The sequence below is a fragment of the Cylas formicarius genome, unplaced genomic scaffold, assembly GCF_029955315.1.
Source record: "Cylas formicarius isolate icCylForm1 unplaced genomic scaffold, icCylForm1.1 PGA_scaffold_6__28_contigs__length_40554024, whole genome shotgun sequence".
Lineage (NCBI taxonomy): Eukaryota > Metazoa > Arthropoda > Insecta > Coleoptera > Brentidae > Cylas > Cylas formicarius.
Window position 1 is genome coordinate 31106024 of NW_026844347.1, and position 20987 is coordinate 31127010.

General features: G+C 32.6%; 1 protein-coding gene across 3 annotated transcripts in view; it reads right to left on the reverse strand.

Annotated features, from left to right (window-relative positions):
- The window catches only part of LOC132702893 (potassium voltage-gated channel subfamily H member 8), a 135633-nt gene that overhangs the window by 54698 nt on the left and 59948 nt on the right, over positions 1–20987 (reverse strand). For 2 of the 3 annotated variants that reach the window (XM_060671748.1, XM_060671751.1), the window contains 2 exons: positions 17262–17452; positions 2326–2560 (listed from right to left, as the gene is read on the reverse strand). In XM_060671748.1, coding sequence (XP_060527731.1) covers positions 2326–2560; positions 17262–17452 — 426 coding nt within the window. The remainder of the gene's footprint in view (positions 1–2325; positions 2561–17261; positions 17453–20987) is intronic. The other variant, XM_060671750.1, reaches the window with a different exon arrangement.

Sequence of the window (20987 nt, forward strand, 5' to 3'; positions counted from 1 at the left end):
GTAGTTTCTGGAATAGCCTTGAGTTCGTCCCCTGATTTTTTCCGTGCTTCCTTAATCGTTCCAAGACTTCTTCCTTTCATGGGTTTTTTGAGTTTTTTGAGTGAGCAACTGGAAAAAATCGCAGGGGGCCATATCCGGTGAATATGGTGACACAAGCAACGATGAGCGAGCAGGTGCATCATTGTCATGTAAAATACATGAATTGTTTTCCGGACGTTTCCCTCGTATTGCTTCTCACAAAAGGCGCATAACTTCCAGGTAGCATTGACCGTACGACCTTATGGTAAGAACCCTTGAAACCTTGAAATTTGATCGAACTTGACGTGCTTTTTTCGGTCTTGGCGATTCTGGGTTCTTCCATTGAGGCGACTGGACTTTGGTTTCGACGTCGTCACTAGTTATAACTTTTTTGAGAATATCAGGATCATCATTGACGTCGTTATTGTTCAAAATTAACCAGTTTCGGAACAAATTTTGCTGCAACACGTTTCATGCCCAAAATTTCGGAAAAAATTTCATGGCACGAGCGAATAGGGATTCGACAATTTTTCAACACCATTTGTTTCACTTCTTCAACACTTTCATCAGTGATTGACTTGGTGGGGCCTGCAGAGCGAGGTTCGTCATCGGCCATCTTGGAACAGCGTGTACAACGTATACACGTCTAAAGCAAAACACGTCTAACGCTTTTGTACCAACATAACATAAAAAATATATAGAAGATCGAATGTACATAGCCCGCCCAATTACAAGTCACCTTACTTTTTGAACACACCTCGTATATCCAATTACATATCAACAACATAATGATTAAAGTGATACAACACTTTTCAGCAACTACAGGGTGACGCGCTTAGGAAATAAACCAGAAAAGCACGCTTATCCTTACTCGTAGGTACAGAAACGTAATTCATTCAAATACGTTCCACGAAAGAGTTTGGGGTAACTGAATGGTGGAAGACTTTCAAAAATTTACCGCCCTTTAGATGCAGATTATTTTACAAATTGTGGGAGACAAATGGGAAAAAACAAATCGTTTCTGAACCCATGTTTATATAATTTTTTTTCTTAGTTCAACCTGAGGACTATGCTCCTAAGCTAGAGATATATATTAATAAATCACCGTGTATATTACAGAATATTGTTTTCAAAAATATTATAATTTCATAATAAATTTTGGTATAACTGTTACATCAAAAATTTTGGTGGTTATTTAATTTTTTTGCTCATCCAAACAGAAAGAAATATATTTTTATATTATATTTCTGGGTCATAAAAGTTACAAAATTTAACAAAACTTAACTTCACAATAATTGACGATATTTTTACCAACTCGTTAAGTTTCAGTTCGGCATGTTTGTTTTTATTTTTAATCTAATTTTAATTATTATTGATTCCACATATGAAAAAGAAGAGGATTTAAATCAACACATAAAGAAAATATTTTGCAAATTGAAAATATAAGTAATCGCAGGTTGCAAATGATTAATTATAACAATACAACAAACTTAATCAATATGAAAAAAGAGACCTATGCCATTACAAAGTACCTCCTTGAATTTGACAGTGACAATTTTAAGTCACACAACAGAACTTTCGGTTTTGGTTCTACAGGTTTGATTATCTTAAAAATTTGAGAAGGAAAATATTTAATAACAAGACTATCAAAAACGCCGCATTGCTGGATATGTTCTTTTCAGAACGTCCCAGACAGGTTATTAAAATATGGAGCCTAACCTCCCTAAGGTTATTTAAATCTAGTTCGCCCAGATGACGATACGAGAGTAAAACACCCGCTGAAAGTTTCATAATACGCGCGTTAAAAACCACTTAATTAAAAGAAGATCAAATATAATGGCATCAGCGGAGCCATGCCAAGTTATTTTTTGCGTCGCACGGATTAACCTTTATTATAAGAATTTTATTTTACCAGATTTTTTATTCCGAATACTGTTATAAAGATTTTAATTGGTTTAGGTCTAATATAATAAACCAATTTGGAATTTTTAATTGGGTTGGATTTATTCTGATTGCCACTTTAAGATTATGTCAAATTGTCGTGCTTTTGCTAAATGGTTTTCCTTATTTGTATGTAAATCTTTATCAATTTTTTTTTCACCATCGTCAACTAAAAAATATGAAATATTGCTTGTGCGTGGTTTCAAAATGTTAAATGTTCCTGAAGAGCAAAACTGGTCCGGATGAGTCTTCAGCGATCCCAAAATCATGCGTATAGCGCAAAATTAAATTTCATTTTCCGCGTTTAATTCGGTTTGCATAATTTGGATTTACATTTCATTTCCATTGACAACAATTTTCGCTTACCTATAAAAAACAAGGCCTCTACAAACACATCCATAATTACTGAGGGTCGTTCCTTCTCCGGTCTGAGGAAGCTGGCATTGTAAGGCACTACGACGGCTACGTAGAACGTAGCTATAAGGATGAGCCAGTCCCAGGCGTTTTTGAATATGCCGTAATGAGAAATTATGAACCTACTCTTCTTCACCGCCGCCGTTTTGTATTCCGGCAATGGTTGAGGCGTAGAACTTAATAAATTCTGGAATAAGAAATTTTAATGACAAAAGTTATCGGAATATGAGAACGCGCTTTATTTCTCGCCTGTTTGTGAGGTTGCAAAAAGGGGAGATCGTTTGGTTTATGATCGAATTCGGTTAAAAAGGAACAGCTTTGGCATGTTTTTGGCAAAGAGGTTGTTTTTTTTTTGCAATTTATATATTCTTAAAAATAATTTTTGATACCAGCCGTGATCTATATAACTGCAACCAAATTGCAATGGCAACACCGTGAACGAAAATTTCACAACAGAAAAAATCCTTTCTCATTGTTTGATTATTTAGCGAAATATTATTAGAGAAATTATACAGAAATATCATAGATAAAAGAATATTTACTATAAATATAACATATAAATATTACATTCATATATTACATACAATCAAAATATTCAAACATTCAAAATATTCACGTGCTTCTAGCGTTTTAAGAAAATTATTTGTCAGGACTTTTATTTAAAAAAAAATTGTGACAACTAAATTAAATGGTACAGAATACCGAAATACACATTTAAATTGTACGGGGTGGGCCCCTAATAAAGCCTGTACGTATTCTCGGGAACAGATTTTAGAACAAAAAAGTTTATACAAAAGTTTTATGGTTTAAATTAAATTTTAAATTTATTAATTTGTTGTATATACAGGGTGTTCGATATAAATTATAGAGACTGTTTATTGGAGTTTTGTCTAGTTTCGACAGAAATTGAGATTATATATTTTTTTATACAAAAATATGTTCTTAGTAAATATGGTCTTCCACGGTTGGCAGTAATGGCTATCTTAGACACATTTTTGGAAGACCCTCAATTTGCAGTATTCATTTTTTTTTAATGAGAGGCCCATGATTTTGATATATGTGCTGTACCTAAATCTAAAAGTTTTCGAAATTTTTAGGAATAAACTCGCTGGCGAAAAATACTGATACCTAATTATTGTAAAGAATCTTATAATGGCATATGTTTCTTATATTTTATTTAATCTTAATTATTGTTTCAACGAATGATGGGACAATTTATTAAGATTTCGAAGATTTAAATAAAGTTTTCATTAATAGTGAAAAACTCCTCCTTTTTGAAAAAGGGCATACTAATATTATTATGAAACTTCCTTTTTATCCTGGTAGGCAGTGATAACCAAATAAGTGTTTATAAATATTTTAAGTGACGTTATAATTAAGAGTCAGAGTTTGTGATTTAAATCAAACAATAATATTATTAATTAAGGTAAAAATGTATACGGTGCAAGAAAAAACAGATATGCTTCAATGTTTTGTTGAATGAATGTTTATACCGATCGAAGGTTATAGGGCCAATTTTATTTAATGAACACTTACACTCTAGACGATAATTAAATATGCTCAGAAAGGAAATACAACCATTAATGGTAAATAAAATACGGGCTTGTGAACGATTTTTAAATAAAAATTACAATCTTTGGATAGGACAAATTGGAAACATCTGGTGGTCACCTCAAAGTCCAAGGCAATTAAAGATATGGTATATAAAGAAAGATGCACAACTGTAAATGAACTACAAAGTTGTATTAGAGAAGCTGTAGTCCAACTAAATAACATCGAATTTGTTTCTAATGCTATAACCATATAGACGGACATACCTACTATAGATATTGTTTTACCGTAGTTTTTACTTTAATTGTTACTGTTGTTTGATGCTCTTATTTGTTACTGTTACTTGATATAAGTTTTAAACTTGTATCATAATTATACATATTATTTTACATCGTTGACGATATAAAAAATGATGACCTATAAATCTCTCTATTACCTTATATACAAAAAAGACCCATCACCCATTGCAAAAATCGTTAAAATTCTTTTAAATAATTAGGTGTCGGTATACAAACCAAATTATAGATAGTTTGACCCGCTTTGAGAAAAAATATCAAAAACATAGGCGTCTATTATAAAAAAAAAATGAATACTGCAAGTTGAAATTAAAAAAAAAGTCCTCTAATTTAAGACACCCTAAATAATTTTAAAATACCTAGTCATCGCAGATCGTTAGAAGTCTTCTAAATAGGTGTTTAGAAGGCCATATTTACTAGGAACATAATGTTGCAAAAAAAATGTAATCTCAATGTCTGTCTAAACTCCATAAAATTCGAATAAGTATTAAAGTTACCTTTATTTGTGGCAAATTATAAAAATATCAAAATATACATGGTGTTCTATTTAAAATTTTAAAACTCATGTCGGTCACTTTTTTTTATCTAAAATACTGAGAAAAGGTACAGTCCCCTGATAAAGTAAAGTAAACATTGTAAAATCACACAAATGATAAAAATCATGATAAATCAATCTAACAATTTTTTTTAACATGGATATCAGATGAGATTGGTGTAACTGCTTTACTTGCTCCAAAAATCCAATACAAGGATTTACCATTTCAAAAAGTTATTTTCTAGAAACACAACCAAGTAACAAAATTGGGAAATATAATCTCTTATTACACTTATTTTCCCTTCCTATTAAGTAATTCTGAATAAAATTTGCAGCACCTTAAACCTTAAAAACCTTTTCGTCAGTATCAATTTTTTTTTAGAGACAACTTTGTTTTAAAGTTTATGTGTAAAATAGCTTATGACATGGTATCATTCAGAACTCGTGGCAAAAATAATTCAATTATTTATGAGAACATATTATGAAAATAATAATTATTAAGGGGTTTGGTTAAGTTTAATAAAAATTACCTTTTGGTCTATTGTCTTATAAAGAGATAGTATTCTCTTATGAAGTCAAACTCTCTATATATACCAAGCATGCAGCAAGGCACAGCTTAAGGTGGGCTTATTCAAAAGCGAGTGACTATAAAGTTTTTTATTTCGTGATCATATAACTTCTCATTTTATTGTTTCTCGCTAATGATCGGTATAAGTTCAAAAAAACATTAATTTTTTTTCAATTTGTGTACAAAACAGGCTCCAAATTGGATAATTCGGCCACTCCTCAACGTCGAGAATTTAAACGAACGGTTTCTTACTTGGCCCCAACTTTCAAGGCAATTTTTCACCGCAAAATCTCTTTTGACAGTAACTCGTAAGCCAAGATGATTTGTCCGGGAATATCATCGGATTTATCCACATCGCCGTTATACGGATACCCCAGAAAAAAACAGCCTTCAGTATAAGACCAAAAGAAGAAATACTTAAACTGCGATCACGTTTTAGTATAAACGAAAGGTTCAAATAAAGCTACCACTTTATAATACCTTGGTGTTCACTAACCATGGTTTTCGGCATTCTGCATTTGCAGGGTACAAACCTCTAAAGGTTTGAAACTAGCTGCGATACTAGGGATGCGATAAAAAACGGGAAGAAACACATATCATATAATAGAGCGTTTTGCGATATTTGCGAAATAGGCTTCCTCTACAAAAACTGAACATCGACTGTCACGACGTGCAGATTATATCAAAGCTGTATTGGGGTCAAGCCGCTAAGGTCAGAATAAATAACGCTCTTTCCGAAGAGGTCAACATACGGAAAGATGTCAGACAGGAAAATCCTTAATAATATTAGGTACGCTGACGACGTTGTTTTGTATGCCGGTTCTCTCGAGGATTTACAGACTAAAAGACTAAATTGATGGTGATAACAAAAAAGAAGCAAGCAATAGAAACAAGTAAGACACTGCCAATACCTTGGCACCATAATTAATGAAGGCGTTCAACATAAACAGGAAATCCTGACGAGCATTGAACAGGCAAGAAAAGTCTTCATAAAAATGAAAAATTATTGAGTGCTCCGGACCTATCACTAACAGTAAGAAGAAAAATGATCTAATGCTATGTATTTCTCGCGTTGTTTTATGGCTTGGAAGGCTGGACGCTGAATAGAGAAACCACAAGGAGGTTGGAAGCTTTTGAAATGTGGACTTATAGACGCATTCTGAGAGTCTCGTGGATGAGTAGAACTAGAAACGAGGAAGTGTTAGTTAGAATGGGCAAAGAACTCGAAATACTCTTTACCATTAAAAAACGCAAACTTGAATTCCTGGGACATATATCACGCCGTACAAGATATGAGCTAATGAAACTAATTATGGAGGGCACACGAAGTGTAGGGCGCCGAAGAAACTCTTGGTTGCGCAATCTTGGTCAATCAATGGTTTGGTTTATCGCCAATTGAATTATTTAGATCAGCAGTATCAAAAGTGAAGGTAAAGTCTGTTCATAGATATAAGAAAGTGACTCGCTGGTACGAATTAAGGAAAGACCCGGGCAAGTTGTAAGAACGAAATATGGCCTAACAGGTCCGTACTTTGCTCAGAACTTAATTATTTGGGGTTTTGTTAGGAAAGCTACTAAACAATATTTATTTATTTATGTATGTATTTATGTTTAAATCTAAAATAAAATTGCAAAATTATTTTTTTTACCTACTTAAATTACTTAAAATTATTCGCATAATATATCAGTATCACTATCGCTATCATCGCCTGTTCTAATTATTATTTGTTCTATATTATTTGCAATATGGATATACGATTGTTTTATTTTTCTATATGTTTAACAGAATTTGTCCAACTTTGTGGAGGGATGTTAAAAAATCGATTTCTATAAATTTGAGGACATTGGAGTTAATTGTTACGACGAATGGCGGATTTCAGTTGGTGGCAAACATGTTCAATGGGATTAAATATACAGTGGTAAGGTAAAACTGTATGCCCTAGTTTTTTTGCATAATTATCACACTTTTGTAAGTTAAAGTTTTGTAGAACCTGAATTAATTGCTTTTTGGTATAATCTTCGTGAAAATAAATGTCGTTATTATACATGTAGTTTTGGATTGTTGCTTTTGTGTCACATGAGGAAGGGGTTTTAGTTAACTGTCTACTGTGATAACTTGCATTGTCCATTACAATGACGCTATTAGGAGGAATGTTTGAAACTAGTATGTTTTAAAACCAACATTCAAATAAATCCGCGGTGGTGTCTTCATGGTCTTTTTGATGGCGCGTTTATTTTACATTTATCCGTTGAGTCAACCCAACCCATTTCCGGCGTTTCATAAGTGTCGAACCAGGTTTCATCTAAGTAAATAATTGTAACACACGAAATAAGAATGATTACTAATAAACTTAAACTAAGTAGTATATCAAACCAAAGAATATTAAAAACAGGTAGGTATAAATTTTTTTTCTATTACAGACCACAATTTTACTCCAATTTAAATTCCGAAACTTTAGGAAATAATCTTGTTGCATTGTATGTTAATGACCACCCTTAGATAATCTCATTCAAAAGCAATTGGTCACTTTCTTATATCTATGAACAGACTTTAGCCATAATGACCAGCAACCTCTAAAGGAGAAACTGATACAAGAGAAGAAAAAGAAATACCTTACCTAATAGTATTGGTTGTCGAGTTCACCCAGTAAGAGGTACTTTTACTTTACTTTTTGGGGGAGTCCCTTAAAAGCCAAGGCGGTATACTTTGAGACACACCATACTTTAATGTGTTCAATTCTATTGAAGACTCGACTAGCTCAGCACGGCACAGTTCGCGATGTGACCAGACTGCGACCGCCTAGTGCGCTCTCTCCTTAATTTAGCATTTTAGCACCTGTTGCGCCCGTCTGTTATAACAAAGTTAAAACGTAAATTTCGCCTCCAGATAAATCCAAGCAATTATATAATCTGACATTCCGACTTGCGTCTTAACCGCGTCTTAATTTCAAAGTAGGACTTGGCCATTTCCAGCTGAGTAAAATATAAATCAAAATCGGTTAATCCCAAGCAGATTTTACACCAGACCGATCTGCGAATCCCGTTTCATTTTTAATGCCATAAGCTTTTCGCAGGCTGCCGAAAAATCGATAATCTGTTCCGCCGTTAATATTCGATATAAATATTGCCACGAACAACCAAAAATTATTTACGCTACGATCCATTGGACTTTTATGTGTTGCATTCGGTCTGTATTCAGTCGGAACAAATAATTTGTTCCGTATAGCTGCCCCATAATTATAAAAGGGTAATAGAGAAACTGCAGTAACAAAACTGAATTGAGTTTGGTGATATGTCAAAAATTTTATGAAGATCAAGACAATTAAACATATACCGGGTGCCCATTAATAAAGGACGCTGGCTATATCTAGGAACCGTGAAAAAGGGGTTTCTCAAAATAATCTATATCAAAATTAGTTTTTTTTCCCCGTCCGTAAAATACCTAATTACACACCGATCTAGCGTGCGGGAAGTGCCACCTTACCTCGTCAGTTTCGTTTCCCACGAATCCGAGAAACTTCCTACATTTCCGGGATTTTACCGCACGTATTTGGGAGCAATCGGATGTTTTCGGAGATATTTCCCACGCTTTCAATTTTGACGTTTGTCAATTATGACGGTCATGTCGGTGAATGTATTTGTGTTGTTTTGCGAAAATTCACCCAAAAACTAAAGGTCGTAGAAAAAGTATAGTACGTTTGGTAAACTTTTTAACTCACTGCTCTATTAAAAACTCGCTCCGCTCGTGTCAAATAAACTCGTGAGTCAAGTGCCGTTTACCGCACTTGTTGCATAATATGCTATCAACATTACTTACTCGAGATAAGGAAACTTTTTTGCTTGAACTATTATTTTTTAACTCGTCAAATTAGGGGTGGGGGAAGGGTCAAATATTGGTTTAGAAAAACTTGAATAACTTTTTTTTGTGGCTAATGCGATTTAGACGAACTTAGCTTAGTTTTAAGAAGTAATTATAGGAGCTTCGACTCGCATATCAATATCAGTATATTAATTGTTTTACAAATCGGTAGGAAGCGCTTCATGTCAAAACAGTTTCTCGAAAATTTCAAACATAATGGTATAAATATTTTTGCTAGGACGAAAGAAGGGAAAAGACACAGCAAGTAATGGAAACAATATCGTTTTTCCCCTCCGATATTTAAATAAAAATTAATTTAAATATACTTTCTTACGTAGGTATAATAGAAGCGGTATTAGGCCACTTAACCTAAGCCTACTTAGTTATTTTACCCTTTTCTCCACTATTGACAATAGCATGTAATATATTAATAAATTATATTGACGAAACATTTTTTAGCTATAGTTGATTATTGGCGGTTATTATGGACAAATTAGGAAAAAATCAAATTTAAATCTAGTCGAAAATATAAGCATCCAACGTCACGTCTGTATGTTTAATAAACACATTTTTATTTATATCTTATAAAGATATTGTCATGCCGTTTCAACTATTTGCTGTGTTTTTTTACTCTCTTTCATCCTAGCTCAAAATATTTATACTATTATATTTAAAATTTTCGAGAAAATCATAAAAACAGCTAATAGTGACATGAAGCATCTACTTCTGACTCGTAAAAGAATTAATATGGTGATATTGACATGCCAGTCGAAGCTCCTATTCACACCTAAACTGAGTTCGTCGAAATCGGATTAGAAAAACAAAAATTAACGAAAATATTGGACCCTCATTAATGGAGCCTCTCTAAAGTTGCTCACACCTCTCCAGCTCAGCGTGTCCAATGAAATAGGAAACTCTCTGGCGTTGCAAAAATAAAATCAGGGGTTATTTCAGGTTCCATTTTGGGGCCGGTGATGGTTACCATTTTTATATAGAGTAGACTTCGCTCTTGTCGCATTGTAAAATATGAGTTGACTTTGACTTGAAAAAGATGTTCCATAATAAGGTGAAGGCTCGAGAGTGGTACACGGCTTACAGAGTTTCTTTGAATACAATAATCCCAACACTTTCCTGCTTAGAGTGCTTGAATCTTTGGACAGCTTTGGTCTATTTAATTTAAAGCTTGCGCCATGGGGAGTTTTCCCGACCTTTTTTCTTGCCAACACAACTATATGTCTGCCTGCATCAGTTTACTTTGCACGGATATTTTTATTGTCATCATTGTCATCTAGTATAAACCTTTATAATTACAACTTAAATTTAAATGATCAAAGTGTAAAAAGAACTGTTAATATTTTAAGAACTTTATTTGTCTCCAGTAGAAAATTAAAAGGCTGAATTGTTTGTTAAATTAATTGTTGCCTTTAATGCCCTATTTTGTTATTACTTTACATGACACGAGTGACACTTGCAAAATTAAAGAAAGTTTATCATACAATCCACAGACATTCCTGACAAAAATATTTTGAGGTCTGAAATAAAGAATTTGCTTAATTCCAACTCACATAACAACTTTAGCTTCAGTTGTTTCAAACGCTCTCACTTGAAATCGTTGTTGAGTAAAATTAAAAATGAAGACCTTGTGGTCACCAAAGCTGATAAGGGCTCTTGTCTGGTTATAATGGAGAGGAAGATAAGGTTATGGCTTTTTGGCAGTGGATAATTTTCACTAGATTAATAGGCACCGCACTAATTCTTCCTTTAACAGAATAAAAAAGAATTTAGCTCAAGCTTTATTAACACTTGAATTTTTCAAAACTTATTAAGAAAGATTATATCCTACGAATCGCAAAACACCTTTATTATATGGGCTTCCTAAGATACATAAAGGGGGGATCCCCATTCGACTCGTAGTGTCTTTCACAGGTTCACCTTGTTACAATGGATTAACATAGTTCTTAGAAATACAACTGGCTTTCGGAGTATCTATTCCACCAACAATTTAGTGGAGCTGACCAGTTACTTAAAGAATATTGACATTCCATCATCTGAGTGCATTGATTTAGTGAGCTCTTTATTAAATGGCACCACTTTAACAAAAGTTGTTATCGATGGACTAGTTCTTCTGTTGACGACTGCGGCAGAACAAAATTTCTTCAAGTTCGATAATACGTTTTTTAGACTAGCAATGGGTTCTTGCTTGTCACCTTTTTTAACTGAAATTTTCATCAATAACCTTGAGAGAAAAATTATGGATAATCAATTTTCCACACATTTAATAGCTTACAAGAGATATGTGGACGATATTTGCGGATGACAGCCAATAAACGCTTACCGAATTCCTAACGTTTACCAATTGTTTACATGAGAAAATTCATTTTACGTTGGAGAATGAAATCGGGAGTATCTTACCGTTTCTTGATTTTCTATTAGTTGGGGAGAGTCAAAGAATTGAGTTCGAGATCTACTGAAATTGGGATACAATTTTTCTCCAATTCGCCATATTCCCATAAATTTGCCAATTTAAATTCTTTATTCTGCAGGCTTTTTCAAAGGAAGCACAAGAAATTGACAGTAACGGTTATCTACTTTGTTCAATCAACAAATTATTTTACAAATTTGCAACGAATACCAGTATTATATAATAAAATAAAAACCTTCAGAACGCAAGTTCCAATGCTTGACTTATTTCGGTAATATTTCGTTACGCCCAGCTAAGTTGTTCAAGAGCAGAAAATTATCTATAGCGTTTAAAACAAACAATACATTAAAACAATTCATAATAAAAGTTAAGAATCCAATTGATTATTTGTCTAGATCAGGAGTATATTCTTTGAACTGTGAGGATTGTAAAGCAATTTATATCGGATAGTCTGGCATCAAGATCTCCATCAGGGTTCCGAAATATCTCAGTTTGGTGAAAAAGTACAGCCACACTGAGGTGATAGAAACCAAATCTGCTTTCGCTCCCCGTCTTTTGTCCACGGGACATAACTTTGCCCAAAGAGTAGAAAACTAGATCTTCTGGAGAAATTAGAAATCACCAATGACGTTTTTAATTCTGACCCGACATTAATTTTTAATAATATAAACTGCAGGTCTCCGGTGCAGGCCTGTTTGGTGTTTTTTGTTTTTTTATTTTTATATTTTTTACTTCTTAATCGCAACATTTCTTATTTCATTTTTTAGTTCTCGGTAAAATCAAACGGATTCAGTCTCATTCCAATTTGTGTCTGTGTGCTTTTGTGCTGACGTTTTTGTATGTGCGTATTCTTAATTTATGTAAGTTGTTTTATTATTTCAAAATAGTATATTATGCAACAAGTGCGGTAAACGGCATTTAACTCACGAGTTTATTTGACACGAGCGGAGCGAGTGTTTAATAAACGAGTAAGTTAAAAAGTGGCTCGGATTCGTGGGAAACGAAACTGACGTCGTAAAGTGACCCTTCCCGCACGCTAGATCGGTGCGTAATTAGCTATTTTACAGACGGGAGTAGAACAAAAAATTGCTTTTATAGGTCTAATGATGCTCGTGTCAACGAAAATATTACACATTTTAGAAATAATAATTTTTGAGACACCGACTTCGGACTTTAATTTAATCCTTACCGTTTTAGAGAACTTATTTATTTAAAAGAAAATCCACTTTATGTCACACACACATAAATGATTTTTATCCGCTGTCAGCTCAGAACAAAACAAAATTGAAATTAAATTAAACACTTTAAATAGACAACAAATCGGTTTATTTAACAATCCGGAAATTAACATGTATATTTATTGGGTTAATTGCGCCGCTAAAATAAATATAATTTCAATTTAAATCCCGAACTTTTTAGGTATGAGTCACAAAAGCAAAGTGCCATCCTATATAGGCTATTCGGGGGGTATTTTTAAGATTTCCAAACATACCATATTCAAAATTCGCGTAATGGGAGAAAAGTGGTCTCATAAAATAATAATTTCGTAATGCTAATATTTAGAATTCTTTTAATTCTAACAGAGGCAAAGAAATACAAATTTCATCAACGACATGGCGAAAATAAAATTGCACTTCGAATTGTTCACGATATTCGTATTAACCCAGTGGCAATTTGCGAACGAAATGTCAGCAGAATTTAAAATGGGGATCTTTTTAAAGAGCCGAATGAAATCGAAAAAGAGCAAACAAAAATTAAGGGCGTAGTTGGACTAGCAGCCTTTATTTATTTAACAAAACCACTATACATAATTTATAAGCAAGCACTATTTCACGGATTTAGTTCTCGAAGTAAAATTTATTGTGCCAAATGGTAGCGGGATTAGCTATTTATTAAAAGCTAAGCTATCTAAATTTTCAGCTTTTTTTTTTGCTTGAATTGAGTAAATTGGTATCGATTCTTAAGGGTGTGAATCTTCTGATGATTAGAAGAAAGTTTAAAAATAAAAAAAAAGTGTTAAAATTTTAACAAAAAATAGATAATAAATCATAATTTTGTCTATTCACACATTCAATATCATACCTACAAGCACGTCAAAATATATTGATGCAAAAAAGGTTTAGTAGGCACCGCAACAAAGTATGAAAAGCAATAATCTAATAAACATTTTTTTTTGCATTTATTTATAAAGAAATGTTTAATGGACAAAGTTTGACCATAAAATTTTAATTTACAAAAAAAAAAGATGTGTATAGAAGTTCATAAAAATATTCATAAAAAATAATGATACGAAAATTATGATGAAACGTTTTTTGTTACGTTAAGTTTACGTTTATATTAAATTTAATTCTTAAAATGAGCACAGGATTCTCCTCTTCAATCGTAACTCAATTAGCAAACACCCTGTATATCCACAAATACAAAAAGAATTAAAAGGAGTTATATAAAATGAAAATTAAAAGTGTCGAATGATGTTTTTCTAAATTATTCAAACACATTTGTTTTCTTAGATGTTCTGAAAATTTTCCTTTTTAATTAAAAAAATCTGCAAGCAACCGTCTTTTATTTGCACTTTTGGAAGGTTAATATTTTTGTAGGAGAAAATTCGGTACTAAAAACACCGAAATGAAATAAAAATGATGAAAATTTTAAAAATTAATAGTTTAAACTGATTGGACTAAGTTTTTCAAATTAAAATCAGATGAAAAGTATAACTTTTAGGAAAATCATTTTCAAAATCATTTCTTATGGAGACTCAAAAATGAAAAAAAACCTTATTTAGGTCTACAATTTTCCCATTTTATGTTACAAGATCAATACATATAAAAACTTATAAAAACTGTATATATTTTCAAAGCGAATCTGTTCTAGGAACCGAATGGACAAAATATCAATGTGTTCTTTTTCATTTTTAAAATTCAATTCGTGTATTCCATTTTGCAGTATAAGTTGGACTTGGCATTTACGTTTATCTTGTTCAGATATTTGCATTCACAGCTCTGCCTCTGAGGTTAAGAGAGTTATTTATATGCAGAAAGGCTATCAGTAGAACACTTAAATCCCATTTTGTCTAACAGGAAAATAGCAAATTCGCTCTCTGAGGCACGAGTAAACTTTGCGTTCTCTGCCTTTTTCATGTTTTTTGAGGTTTGAGTTTAAGGCAAACGCGTTGTTTGATAAATTTTATTTAATATTGCGAGCAGTTTTTTCTTCACTCCAGAAAATGAAGCCGTTTTTGTGTTTCTTATGGCAGTGTAAGGTGGTCAATAGTTATTAAAATATCATAAGAATAATAGACAAACATATTATTTAATTTCTTTTTGTGTGAAAGACACTCGAAAAGACATGCAGACAAAATGGTCAGGCAAAATAAAACTGACCACTTCATTTCGCAATATTCGAGGCACATGAAGGTACTCTGGAAAATATGTTCCTTGTTTATTCATTTCTAGTATTTATTTATTTATCGTTTTCCTTCGTTCATTTCATCTGTAGCAAGTGGTAGAAGATATAGATACAGAGAAGAGGCATTACTTTAAGCTAAAAAAAGTTGACAATGATTTCTTTATTGGCATACGAATGGCTTCCTTCTGCATTATAAATATGTCAACAACAGCTGAGGAATAATCCCATAGCCCCGTCCCATAACAGAAAGAAAAATAAACCATAAGAAGAGTTTTTGCCCTAACCAAACCTCTAAGGCGGTGGAAAACGAAAATGTTATTTTTCAGCTAAGGCTTATGGTGTTTCAAATTCAAATTATTCGTCACTTTGAATAACAAGCACTCTTATGGACAATTTGCTATGGAATCTTTGGATCTAAATTTAATTTAACATAATCCGAGCTTTATTTTTTCACAGTTTTATGGACAGTTCTTCGGCACTCTTAGTAAATGAAGTAAAGAGAATGATAAAGGTCGCTTATATAAATGATAGAGAATAGCGGGCCCAGGACAAATCCCTGGGGTACACCGCTTAATTCTGTTTCAAGTGATAAATGGACATGCTATTCCACAAACAGGTGTCTGCTTTGCAACTACGAGGTTGTAAGATAAGGCGGACCATATGTACAGTGTGTCCCATTTAAGAACTCTTTGTGAAATATTTGTTGATGGATCGATTTTGATAACTAAAAACGTAAAATCTAACTATACTTATTTCCATGAAGTTTGCGCTGAAAGATTACTGTAGAATATTGGTTTACGATCAATCTTTCTTGCTCGATAGATCTTACTAAAGAGAAAGTCATAGCAAAGTGACACAGTCTTTTGAAGCGGAAAATCGAGAAGTACTTTTAGAGATTTTTTCAAATCCGATTCATATACCGAACTACTTAAAATACCAATGATCAAAGTTGTTAATGCTTTAAAAAAAAATAAATATTGTAAACCTTGTAAAGAACGAAGAAATTTTAATTATGCAAAGGTCGAAAATAAAGTTTAAAAATACTTTTTATGGGACATTAATTTTTTAGTATCATCTTAAAACATTAATAAATCTTAGTATTCGAAAGATATAATGTAAACAAAATTAAAATATAAATTAGCGAGTGAATTGGACTCTCGAATATTCGCTTCTACATTGCAAACTTGGTTTTACAAAGGAAACGGTATGCCGACATCAATTAATTTTGATATTTCTGCTATTTTCATTACTAGATGAGAATGAAATTAATTAAAAAAATATAGCGTTGTAAAATCTGTTTCGTTCATATCTAATCCTCTTTATTTATTTGATTGTAAGAAAATCGTTAGTGTCTTTTAGTGAAATGGATAAGACAAGAAAAGAGTTATAAAAATTGAGCTATAAGCAAACATTCTACAGGAGTAATACATAACCGCACGCATTATTTCTAGCACCCTGTATTCAAACTTCATGGAAATTTGTATAGTTAGGTTTTATGTAGTCCTGAACTACAATTCGTTGACACTTTCTTCTTAAAGAAATCCATAATAGCCCTTCTCGATATTCGATATCAAAAATTAATCACAGTTAGCCGTGACTTCAGATTGATGTAATAAGAATCATAAGGTTTTAATGAGAATTAGTTGACACATTATTCTTAAAGAAATCCCTAATAACCCTTCTTGATATTTGCTTCAAAAATTAGTCCCAGTTCGCCATGACTTCAGGTAGATGTAATAAGAAACATAAGGTTTTAGTGCGTTTTTAAAGGATCTATCCAAAAAAAATCAAAATCAAACCGTAATCAAACCCTGTATTGAAGCATTATAAAAATTGGTTTGTTTTGGTTCGAAGTACCCCTGAATAAGAATTAGTTGCCAATTCATTTTTTTAAATTAAAAAAAATTAATAGTTGTTCTCTTTCTTTTGGTAAACATTTCCAGTTGGCCATGATTTTAAATTGAAGCAATAAGCAAAACAAGATTTTGGGGTACTCTTCAGAGACCTATCCAACAAAAGAAAAATCAAAATCGAACCATAAACAAACATTTTACAAGGATGTACAGTTCTTAAGTGGGACACTCCGTGTAATTTTTCAGTAACAAATTTCTGAGTCGAATACCTTGACACAAAGTCAAGTCAACTAGTTGAACTTAAAATAAAAAAAATAAAATGTCTAGGTGTTGAAAAAATAGAACTATCGCGTTTTAATTTAGTGATCGGTCAGTTCGCTTTCAAATTTAGCTACTTACATTATTCAGCTTCAGTTTCGTTTTCATCTTATCGGGTTTATAGTGGCCGCTTAGCTGATAGAGAACAGCCCTCGACCTTCTTCTTCCATAATTCGCCGGTGGTGCATCGGAATCATCCAAGTCTCCGTTGGCCTTGTCTGCAAGGAGGCAAGAATCAGCGGTGCCGCGAAATCGGGCGCCCAGAACGGCAGCTACGATAAAGTAAAAGACATAAGAAATAGAGAAGAAGTTACATCTGGCTTAGTAGTAGTTCAGAGAAAAAACAGTTTGAAAACACAATTACAAATAGCGTATAACCTTCACATAACACTGTACTTCTCTAAATAGATAATGTCACCATGCATATATAGTACTAGCTTGGTGAATTCTACTTTAGGGATGCTGGGATTTATTACTAGAAATTTTTGTACTTTCTCGAATCCACTAACACCTGATTTTATATCATGGAGTGAACTGGAGTGTGCGTCAATAATATGGTCCATTTTTCATTGTTATGGCGGTGTATCTCAGTTATTATTAGAGATAGAGTGGTGCAGTCTCCGCAATACTGTGTGTCATTTTCATGAAACAAAAGATGCCATTTCCTATATAGCGCGACACAGAAAATTCTACCATTTCAGTTACCCTTTGTATCCGGTGGAGTGCTCAGATCAAATTTTTAAAATAGATATAGATATATAATTATAGAATAGAATATATAATAAACTCAAAGAAATCACTCAAACGAACTTCTACCAACTTTCAGACCATTGTATAATTGTATAATACGTAATTGTATAATACGTAATTGTATAATACGTAACGTACGTATATTTGTATAATACGTAAAAACATCTATAATATTTCGTTTTCATCATCTCAATACCATAAAGGGTGTTTAAAGTACAAAGGGTAATTGAGGAGTGGAAGTAACAAGTAATTTGTAAAATTAAATTACTCCCAGAGACAAGTATTAAACAACACGCTTTGTGAGGCAAGTGCCAATGCCTATGCTAACTTAAATTTTATAACGGTGTTACATAAATAATTAATTTGGAAAATTATTGTAAAATATGAGTCAATCTGGCCAAAAAAAGAGTTGGAAAAACAGTAGTGGCCGTTATGTTAACTACACCATTCCGTTAAAAAATACTTTTTCTACTCCTTTCTGTAAAATACTCAGTCACTTTACCACGTGAGTTTCTTGTCCCGTGGATTCGAGTCACTTCGGACATTTCCGGGATTTTACAGCACGGGTTTGGGAGCAATCGGATATTTTCGGACATATTTCGCCGCCTTGAATTTTGACGTTGTCAATTCTGACAGTCATATCAGTGAATGTATTCGTGTTGCTTTGCGAAAATGTACCCGAAAACTAACGGTCGTAGAAAAAGTAGCAACTTTTTTGGTAAATTTTTAAGTCACTCGTTTATTAAACAATCGCTCCGCTCGTGCTAAATAAACTCCTGACTCAAATGCCGTTTACTGCATTTGGTGCATATTATAATATATCCTAACATTCTGAAAAATACTTACTTATACACAGTGACAAGAAAACAAACCATAAGAACCCATATTAATTACAGACCAAGAAATATTGGTTATTACACATGGGCAAAATCTGATAAACAATGTCCAAATTTAAATGCTAAGGACTTTCCAAAACCAAAAAAGGACACTATGATCTACTGGATTGTGGAGTTGGTGCAAATATCAGAACAAGTAGGAACACTAAATCTCAACTGGAGCTTCATCAAACGAAAGTTGACAGAGCTAGGGAACTTCTAAAAGGGCATACAGGTGAGTCTTTACTTCCAGAAAATTAGGTATGGTGCTTGCTTCTACGTTGGTGCATTCTAATATGTTTTATTTTTCGCAGCTTTCCTGTTATAACTTCTAACTATATAACTTCTAAATTATAACTTATATATATATATATATATATATATATATATATATATATATATATATATATATATATATATATATATATATATATATATATATATATATATATATATATATAATTTAGATAGCTGACACGAACAATGATTATATGTTTTTATTCGCTTCGCTTTTCAAATATGAGATTTACCAATAAAAGATCTATAACCCTCTGGTGTGACAACATTGGTCAAAATAACAACAAATACAAATACAAATGATATCTTTGGTAGCTCACAGCTTTTCAGATTCAATACGGATTAACTTTCTTATTACCGGGCATAGCTTTATGCCCTGTAACCGGGATTTTGCGAAAAAAAAATAATGAAATCATTTACGCCAGACGATCTCGCCGACGTCATTCAATTATCAAGGTACAAGCCACCATTTGAAGTGATCAATATGGCCAATTTTCAACTTTGTGATATAAAAGGGCCTGAAGACCTAGTTCTAAAAACTCCTAATCAGCACAGCAGTCAAAATGCAGATCGACAGGGACAACAAATGTGAAGACTAATGCTAAACTACTCGGACTACTACCAGAAAACAAAATATATGAAAACCAGAAGAAATATTATCTAAGCAATCTAAGTAAGGCCTTTATAATAATATATAGTAAGTATAAGTATCATTTACGATATATTTTGTTGCACGTTTAAGGTTTTAGGTTAGTTATGGTTGTTAAGAAACTCTTAAATGGATATGCAATAATTTTTAGGTTAAAACATCTTTTTAAAATATTCAATGCCACGTGTCCCGTTTCTTTTTTCATTCATTTTAAAATTTCTATTTGCAGTTGTGTTTTATTAACTAGATCAGTGGATGTTAGTATTAGTTTTCCGTTTGCCTTGAATGTGTTTTTTTATGTTAATAAAATGTTAAAACGAATATTCTCCATTTTATTACATTACAACCGAGCACCGTATTGCGAAAACCGCATCGTTTTATCTCTAATAGTAGCTGAGATACCCACGTAATATCAACGTAGGTTTTTGAAGTTTTTGCATCTTAGAATGGCTAATAGTTCCCCGTAACAGGGAACTAAAGATGTACAATTACAAAGTAAATTGAAAGTTCTGTCAACAGCGAAGATTCACATACAGTATCATTATATAATATATAAAATCTTTCGCAATCTCCTCCAGCACCATTCACAAATTCAAATGTTTTATGGGAAAATCGTAAGAGCGATTTATATAAAAAGTTGCTGATTTGGAGTATCGGTAAGGTAGATTGATTGGGTAGTCACAAAAATAAACGTGACTTGTCTGTTTTTTTGATGAATGACAAAAAAAAAACACGGAAGTATTTTTTTTTCCGGAAAATGCTATTCTTAGTTTTCGAATTTTTAATGCTAAAAAAATGCTAAGAAAACAACGATAGTATTCAGGCTTCTGTAAAACTGTAAAAGCAACACTCAGTACAAAATATTTTAATTTCTAGTGTTACAATTTGTGAGATTACTTTCTCTCTGGTTTCAAATTAGACACGAAATATTTTATTTATTTATGTATTATTACTGGACCATTACCAAATTTGATACAAACAAATGATGTATTTTGATAATTTGCGGAAAATTGACGATGCCAACAGACGTTTTAATGATATGGGCACATTTATTGGTCTTTCTATTAAATTCCATGCATTTAAACACTTTATAGAGTGATTATGACATGGAAGGCCACAATAATTGCAGCGAAAATTTGAGCTTTATGTTTATGTAAACGTTAACCAAAATGTACTGCAGTCAGTGGTAAATTACGGAACCTATAATTCAGTTACCGACGACCTATACAAATAGCC